This window comes from Tupaia chinensis, unplaced genomic scaffold (genome assembly GCF_000334495.1).
Source record: "Tupaia chinensis unplaced genomic scaffold, TupChi_1.0 Scaffold000059_1, whole genome shotgun sequence".
NCBI classification, from domain to species: Eukaryota; Metazoa; Chordata; class Mammalia; order Scandentia; family Tupaiidae; genus Tupaia; species Tupaia belangeri.
Window position 1 is genome coordinate 494,306 of NW_006159517.1, and position 8,724 is coordinate 503,029.

Below are 8,724 nucleotides of genomic sequence, written 5' to 3' on the forward strand. Positions count from 1 at the left end.
GAATGTACAATGCACACACACACCCCTAAGAAAGAACAAAGCACTGTGCAAATGAGAGGTAGTTAAGGTCCTGCCAAGGAAGCTGAAGAGAGGTGGGAAACTACTTCTGTCTGCTCTAAGGCACACAGGTAACTAGAGATGTCTCCACTGCTCAAGTGGCAGGAGATTCTCAGGAGACCTGTTTGGCCAAACCTGACACTCCTTTCTGCCACTGTGGATGAGGGAACATTTGCTTTGTTAGTGTGTGCACAGAACAGGGCAATGGAACATGTTGGCAATGAACCGGTTTCATGGATTTGCCCAGGCAGGCCTGCCACATCCCCATCGTAAAATTCTGTTGTTATCATCAGTATCTTTCTTACCGGAGAAGCATTATTTCTGCTTCACAATGAATATCACAGAGTTAAACCTTCTCATGAAAGAAGAAGACACCATCCTGGCCTTGCAATGCATGGATAGTGAGCTAACTCTGGGGGCACATTAATGGGTATCCAGAGGACAGGCCCTGAGCAGAGGGGGTGGCTACCTGGAGCCTCCCCCCAAAGAAGATGGGCCCAGGAAGCCCTCGGCCCACTGTGCTCCAGTGTTTAGGTGCAGCTGAAATACTGACTTGGAGGGCTGAGGTGGAGGGGTCCGTATAGACCCAAGGATCTTCTTCATAAGTTCAATGAAATTTGTATTTGTGGGAGAGAGACAATACTGAAACAGGCAAACCCAACAAGGCAGGGTATTGAGACAAATGTCAGGAACAGCCCAGGGGAGGAGAGAAAGAATGGAGACTTAACATGCCCAGAGAATCCAAATCTCAGACAGACAAACTTTCCTTAAACCCTCTCAGAGCGGCAGACATGGCGTCCACAGAGAAGGTAGAGGGCTCCGTCTGTTCTCGGGTGTGCTGGTGGGCCTTGATGTCAGGGCAAGAGAAAGAATGAAAAGAGAAGACACAGACCTAGGTCTGAGCTGCTCTGTTCTTTCTGGAGGTGGTGAACTGCTATTTCAGAGACGACTCTATTCAGCTATTGCATTTCTAGGCGTCTTTGTTCTAACCCTCTGAAGAGCTTATGGTGGAGAATGACGTTTAATGAAGGGTACTGCTCAGATCCTCACCACCCAACCTTGTAGGCTTCTCAATCCCCACCTGAGGGGAAAATCTGCCCTCTTTAGCTGAAACAGTACTTGTTTGGGATTCTCATTCATCTTTGGCTTCCCTCTGTTTCCTTTGCTAGTGCCATTTCTCCCTTTGTCCTTTAGCAAGAAACAAATGACAGCAGACTCAAGGTCTGCATGTTTGGTTTCAGGCTCTCATAGGGTTTGCCTCAGCATTTAGGGCTATAACTATCAATGTCTTTGGAAAAAATAAAATTGCCAGGGGGGTAGGTGTATGCACCTGGGAGAGACAGAAAGGAGGAGGGAGTTAGAAAGCCCCCCTTCTCCATGGAGGATGGTCACACTGCAATCACTTCTCCATCTCTCCCTCATTTTATGATTTTGGGCACACATGTACATGTGCCCAATGGGTTTCTCAAGCTGCTGGGCCTGGGACTTGAACCATACAGTCACCCATGTAGGATCCCACTGCCTTAACCACCATGCCACAGGTTGGCCCATATACATGTCTTTTTGAAGCACAAACTGACATCTGAATTGGAGGGAACCTTAAGAATTGGTAGCCCTGCATGCCTCCATTTTACAGATGAGAATACCTGGGCTCAGAAAGATTGAGGGCTGGCCTAGGTTCTCAATTCCTAACTGCTGGAGGCAATTGGTCACAGAGCTGCAAATAGAATGAAGATACTCTGCCTCTTCGTCGAGAGGTCTTTCTTTCCTGTTGGCTTCCAAATCCCTTAGTTTATAGGTGGGGAAATGCATGCCCAGCAGGGGAGGTGACACGCCAATGTGACACATTCGCTTTTGACAGAGGGACTTGATCTTTACTTATGAACACTCTTTTCCTAGTTTATCACGCAGCTTCCCTATAAAAGCACTGCTAAATAGAGACAAATTTGCTTCTCAAAATACCCAATAGGCTATGAAGTGTGCCTAGGGCTCATAAAAATATAATTTGTGTCATAAATTTAACAAATCCAAACGAATGACTGTACCTGCTCTATTAAACAATAACTACTTAATTAACGATGATTGCACTTGCTTTTTTAGAATTTAAAAGACTTTTAAAAGAGAATTGGGAAGATCTGTGTTTTTTGATGTAAGGAAAAAAGAGCTACCCAGGGAATTTTGCAGTTATCTTTTTTTCCTTTTTTTCTGCAAGAATGCCTATAGCAAGCAGGTCAACTAGAATCAAACTTTCGGTCATCCCTTCCAAAACGAGGTATCCTACAGGTCTGGAAACATCTGGAGGAATGTTGTTGCTAGAGTGCAAGTAGGAGTCTCTTGAACTTGGTCCTTTAACATTCAGTCTGTTTTCATGCTTATTCTCGCTATCATATTTTGGGGGGCAGTATTTCCCAACCTGCTTTCTCTTACAGTTACTCCTGGTTGAACCAATATAGAAAACCTTGAAGAAGTCAAAGAGCTCACAGAGGTGGTGGTGGTGATGTGGTGGGGTGTTCAGGCAGCTCTAAGTGATGGGGAAGGGTGAGGTGGGGTTGGAGGTGGGGCATGGTGTCTCTTGGCACTTCCTGTGGGCACTTGGCACAGGGTGCTGCTGAAGGAGTGGCAGGTGTCCAGGTAAAAACCCTGAGAGTGAATTCTCTCTCTCAATGGCAGCAGAGCCATATGGAATTAGTAAGAAGGCTCCCCAAGATCAATGGGTTGGGGAAGAAGGGGAAACTTGGAAAAGTTTCTGAACCATGAGGGTATGGTTAGGATGACCATGGCTGAAATCACAGCCAGGATGAGATGGAATATTTGATAACTTGTCTTTCCACGTTTGGGTGACTGTGTGGATGATGGACAAAAGCAAGAATATTGGTGCCAGAGTTGGAGGAGAACTTTCTCCAGGGAATCAGTTTGATTGGAGTGGAGGTTGGGGCTGGGAATGGCAGAAGCTTTTCCTGGAGGACCTCCTTGCAGTTCCCTCTGTGTGAATAAAGACGTGTTGTAGGTGGGAACGCATAGGTCACCCTGGTATCACCAGACAGCATTTTAGCAAACAAGGCCCTGCTGCAGTGAGCTGCAGATAGCCCGTGTTCTGACACTGAGTTAATTTAGCACAGGTTGATCCCACTGAGAACAAAACTAGAATGTATAACTTCCCATTTCCTGGGTCAGATTTTCTGGGGCCCAGGTAGAAAATTAGAACTACGGGCGATGTTTATGGCCACAGCAGCAGGAAAAGAAGGGACGTTTGCCAAGTACCTACTCCAAGCCAGGCATCATGCAGGCTTTTTTCCTTCATTGATCTGCTTACCACAGCTTGCTGGATTGCTTCCTTCGTTCAGCAAGGAAGCAATATGTTGAGCCCCTGCTATGCGCTGGGTAGTGTCTTCTTTCTCTTCCTTCCTGTTTCTAGAGTCTGTCTTGTTTCTGAGCAGTGGCTGTCCCTGCTTTCCTGATAAGCCTGATATGTATGTGTGAGAAGCACCTCATTTCAGGATGGGGTCCTTCCCAGAAGGGGCGTTGATACTTCATGGAGAGACCTGGCTGCCTGTCAGCCTGGCTTCTCAGTTACAGCCAGTTTGGCCAGAGCATCTTAAAATTAACACCTAGTTTTGCTATAGGAAAAGGGATCGACTGAAATAAAACAAAGCACTAGGAAGACCATACTGGGTGAGAAGGGAGGGGAGGCCTGGCACTGAGGAGTCAAGGGCTAGGTCTAGAGACTGAGTAAGCAGTTATAAAGCTGTCATTTACAAAGAAATGCCTTGGAGGGAGATATGGAGCAATGGAGTGCTACTGGGAGCCCGCAAACCGCGGCACTCTCAGGTGCAGCTCCTTCCAGCTCTGACAGATTGCACGCGGGTAGGGTAGCAGGCAGTACAGAGGCGTGGTGTCAACAGGGCCTCTTGCTGATGGCCCTCTCTGTTTTTTGAACTTGTATCTTGCCAATATTGAACACTTCGTGGCTTTTACAGCAGCGTATGAGAGGTTTTGGTTTGTTTTGTTGTTTAATGCCAAACACCTGGTTCCCATTTCAAGGCAGAGGAGCCTGATGGCTTGAGAACTCAACAGCTCTGTCCAGTGATCCGTGGAGTCCATGGGAGGGAAGGACTGACCTCACTGACCTGCAGAGAGAACCCTGACTAGGATGGGACAGAAACCCAAGACAACTGCCCCAAGCGGGATTTTACTGAACAGGAACATGAAAGCTGTGAAGACTCAGAGCATCACGCACATCACATTGACACATCAGGGAAAACTGGCAATGTCAACCCAAAACTCACAGAAATGATGTTGTGATCATAGGCATACTCGCCACGTGATGACTATGTGGAGGGGGTGGAGATTTGGGCAAGGGTAAAGATGACCCTGATTCTGCCCTACGGAAGTCCAGGGACACAGCTTATAACACAAGAAGGACTGTGACGGTAAAGCTATAAGTGAGGCAGACACGCTGCCAAGGCAGTATGTGAGGGGCAGAAGCGATGGGGAAGGGTGAGGTGGGGCTGGAGGTGGGGGAATCTGGTGAATCTGGTGTGAGCATGCTCACCTGCCTGAGAGTTTATTTATTGGCTAAACCGTTGATCTCCTCCCTGCTTAAAACCTGGGCGACACTGGGACTCATTTTTCTACCTTATGGCCCAAGGACTGTGCTTTTGAAAGCCTGTGAGAAGAAGCATTTTGGATCTTGGGCTTGCTGGCAGCTTGTAGAAAGAAAAACTTGGGGATCAGAAAGGAAGATTTTGTTCTACGCAATCTCTATTTTGCTCTTAAAGAAAATGAAGGTGGGAACCAGCAGTTAGCGTAATGGCTATGTCGCTGGACTCCCACGTAGTCGACCACGGTTCGTGTCCCGGACCTGGTGGCTTAAAACTCACTCCGGGCGCGTGTGTGTGCGTGCCCAAGATCCCGAGAGGAGAATGGAGGAGAAGGGATTGCGGCGTGACCATCCCCCCTGGGGGGTGATTTCTCGCTTTCTGTCTCTATGTCTCTCTCTGTCTGTCTGGCGAGCGCACGCGCCCTACAGTGAAAAATCTCTCCAAAAAAAAGAAAAAAAAAAAAAAGAAAGTGAAGGTTAAACTTCTTTACACTGATAGGTCAATATCCTTGTGGGACAGTGGAAATCCCAGATAAACATGCCCATTTTATAGCTAAAAAATGGAGGACACGTGGAAGTCAATAGTAAAGTCACTGCCAGACCAAGGTTCTTAACTCCCACTTTATTCCCTTCACGGATGAAAGGTACATTATCTAGAAAAGCACATTGAAATGATATAAATGGTAAAATCTTTAAATTATGATTACATAGTATCCAAGTTGCATTAATTGTACTCTCCACATTTCAAGAGAGAAGGACGCTCCCTCTTCAACTTGACTTCCAAAGATTGGGCAACGAGTCTAGAAAGGGAAGATACTCAGTAGAGAGTGAGAAAAGAGACCATGTGCAGGATCAGAATTACAATGCAGTGAAGCATGCAGACTGAATGCCTGGCACATGCCTAGGGCATAGTAGATACATGGTAGATGCTTCCTTCCTTCACAGAGGGATTAAGACCCTCTGAAACTGGCAGTTGTCTCAGCACAGTCGAGGTGGAGTAATGGACAATTAGGGCGTTGCTCAGATATCTCTAGATAATGACACATTTGGCTTTGGACTGAGACTCTCCGAAGCTTTTAGCTTTGTGATTTATTTGCATGATTCTAATTATGTAAGCCAGATTTGGGAAAAAAAATTAAAGAGACATATGGATTTGCCTTCTTCAGCATTCCTTCATGCAAATCAAATATGTCGAGTAGTTCCCTGTTCCTTAGTCCGTGCCCACCCCTGCCATGTGTGCCATGGGACTGGAAACCTGGGGCAGTGGGAGTGTAGGAAGGTAAATGACACTGACTGACTTTTGGCTATTACCTAGGAAATGTTCTTCACTTGTGTATGTTATCCTGTTTTGTTTTCGCAACAGTTTTAGCTCCATTTCTCTTCCTTCTTCTGATTCGACTTTACTTTTTACGGATGAAAAAACCTGAGCCTCAAAGAAGATGATGACTGGGAACCAGCAGTTAGCGTAATGGCTATGTCGCTGGACTCCCACGTAGTCGACCGTGGTTCGCGTCCCGGACCCGGTGGCTTAAAACTCACGCCGGGCACGTGTGCGTACGTGCCCAGGATCCCGAGAGGAGAATGGAGGAGAAGGGATTGCGGCGTGACCATCCCCCCTGGGGGGTGATTTCTCGCTTTCTGTCTCTATGTCTCTCTCTGTCTGTCTGGCGAGCGCACGCGCCCTATAGCGAAAAAACCTCTCCAAAAAAAAAAAAAAAAAAAAAGAAGATGATGACTTATCTGAGGTCACTTAACTAAAATAGAATGAAACGGGAACTCGCACTCAAAGCTTATGCCTTTCCACATCATTTTATGCTAACTTTATATGAGGATCTGAACATCCTGGTTCAGTTTTGGCTCCAGAGGTGGTGGATTTGGTGGCAGAGGAGGTGGCAGTGGTTCGGGGGTGCCTGTGTGGAGTACATGGTCATGGTCGTCAGAGAGAGAATGGCATGCCAAGGGTGGAAGGGCAAGGTGATAGCTTTGTCTCACCCTAAACAATGAGGAAATCCGACATCTACACTGTGCGTCGTCGTTTTCAAAAACACTTCACATGAATGTCCAATTTTATAGCGAAGAATATGGAGCCTTAGAGTTTAATTTGAGGTCACATGGCCAAATGGCAAAACTGGGACTTAAACTCAGAACTTCTGACTTCAAAGTCAGTTTTACTACTCTGAAGTGCCTCTTCCATGTACTTAACCACACGGATAAAGGAAGGGTTGAACTTTAGTGTGAATTTTCTGTGTGTTTTGTGATCTGGTCAGACTGACTGAGGCTTCTGATATTCTTCTACCTCTGTATGTCATGGAAGAGTTTTTTTTTATTTTTATTTTTTTTGGCCAGAGGATACATGTGCCCACCAGAGAAGCAGAGAGGGAGAGAGAGAGAGAAAGCACCCCCAATGTCGTGTGGTCATGTCATAATTTCTTCTTTTCCATCCTACTGGGATTTGGGGCACACATGTATCTGTGGCTGGCATATTTACCAAGCTGCTGGGGCTGGAACTCGAACCAGGCTGGCCATGTGGGATCTGGCTCCTCTTAACCACCAGGCTATGGGGACAGTTGAGCCTGACTTCTTGATTACTTGGGAGAATCACCAGGCAGTACATAATTATGAATTGAATCAATGTATACCTGGATTTGGAGTTGTATAAAGCCTTTGATTGTAACCTTTCAGTGGGTGACTGGAGTCACACATACTTAGGAACAGAGAAACTTTCCTTAGGCTCTTCATTCTCTGAGTTTTTATGAAGAAAAGTGAGAGTTGATCATTATAAAAATTACTGGTTATGGGAAAGAAAATTCTCAGGTGTCTGGTTCTTGTGTAACTTTGGGGTGGCATGGGAAAGAAAGAGCCAAGATATTCGGAAAAATATCATCTCTCACTTTTTGTTTTTTAAGAGAGATTTTTGCTATAGGGTGCATGTGCTTGCTGGAAAAACAGAGACAGAAAGCGAGAAATCATCCCCCAGGGGGATGGCCATGCCTCAATTCCTTCTCTGTTCTTCAATCAGGATCTTGGGCACACTTGCACATATACCTGATGTGAGTTTTAAGCTCCTGCGTCTGGAACTTGAACCATGGTTGACTATGTGGAAGTCTAGTGACTTAACATTACACCATCTGCTGGTTCCAAAATATCATCCCTTTTGCAGCATCCTTGGCCAACTTCTTCCTGGAAGAGGATGTCAATTCCCATACCACAACTATGTTCTTTAATGCCCCCCTTCTACTTGCGGAAGCTCTTCCTGGAAGAAAGAGTTTCAGGGAAACTTGAGGGGCTCTCACAGTCTCAAAACGGCCATTTCTTTCATCGCTGAACTGGGGTGTGGGCATGCACAGGCCTGGGTGGTAGCTGCCTTGCCTCAGGTTGGTCCAGAACAGGAGCAGCATTCTGCAGAAGGTCCTTCCTTAGATTGAGAAACCCCAATCCTGATCTCCTCTTTTGATGATTTTACAAAAATCAAGTTGCATGACAGATGCCCAGATAAACAGGAGAAGTCTGCAATCAAAGCAAGTTCTGGGATGGAGCTGATTAGTAGATTTTTAATGGCTATTAGCTTGATAATCACTCACCAGGAATAGCTTCCAGGCAGACCAAGCCCATGCATAAGCGGGCCCACACCCATCACACTAACACCCAGTTGGCGGGTATATAAGGGACCCTGCTAGTCTCGTAGCAGCGGAGTTGAGTCTCTAGCCTTGACTCTTATCAGGAACCTTCTACTTTCCTCACTGGGCAAAGGCATCATGAGCTGTCAGATTTCTTGCAAATCTCGAGGAAGAGGAGGAGGAGGTGGAGGATTCCGGAGCTTCAGCAGTGGCTCTGCAGTGGTCTCTGGTGGGAGCCGGAGGTCGGGCAGCAGCTTCTCCTGCTTGAGCCGCCATGGTGGTGGAGGCGGTTTTGGCAGCCAGAGTCTTGTTGGCCTTGGAGGGACCAAGAGCATCTCCATGAGTGTGGCCGGTGGAGGCGGAGGTTTTGGCTCCTGTGGTGGATTGGGCGGCAGAGGAGGCGGTTTCGGAGGTGGCTTCGGAGGTGGCTTCGGAGGTGGCAGTGGCTTC

The 8,724-nt window shown here is 46.8% G+C and overlaps 1 protein-coding gene across 2 annotated transcripts in view; it reads left to right on the plus strand.

The window, feature by feature from the left end:
- Positions 1-8,412: 8,412 nt before the first annotated feature.
- The window catches only part of LOC102470063 (keratin, type II cytoskeletal 2 epidermal), a 7,200-nt gene continuing 6,888 nt past the window's right edge, over positions 8,413-8,724 (plus strand). The window contains exon 1 of one of the 2 annotated variants that reach the window (XM_027776681.1): positions 8,413-8,716. In XM_027776681.1, the coding sequence (XP_027632482.1) occupies positions 8,413-8,716 (304 nt within the window). The remainder of the gene's footprint in view (positions 8,717-8,724) is intronic. The other variant, XM_006141598.1, reaches the window with a different exon arrangement.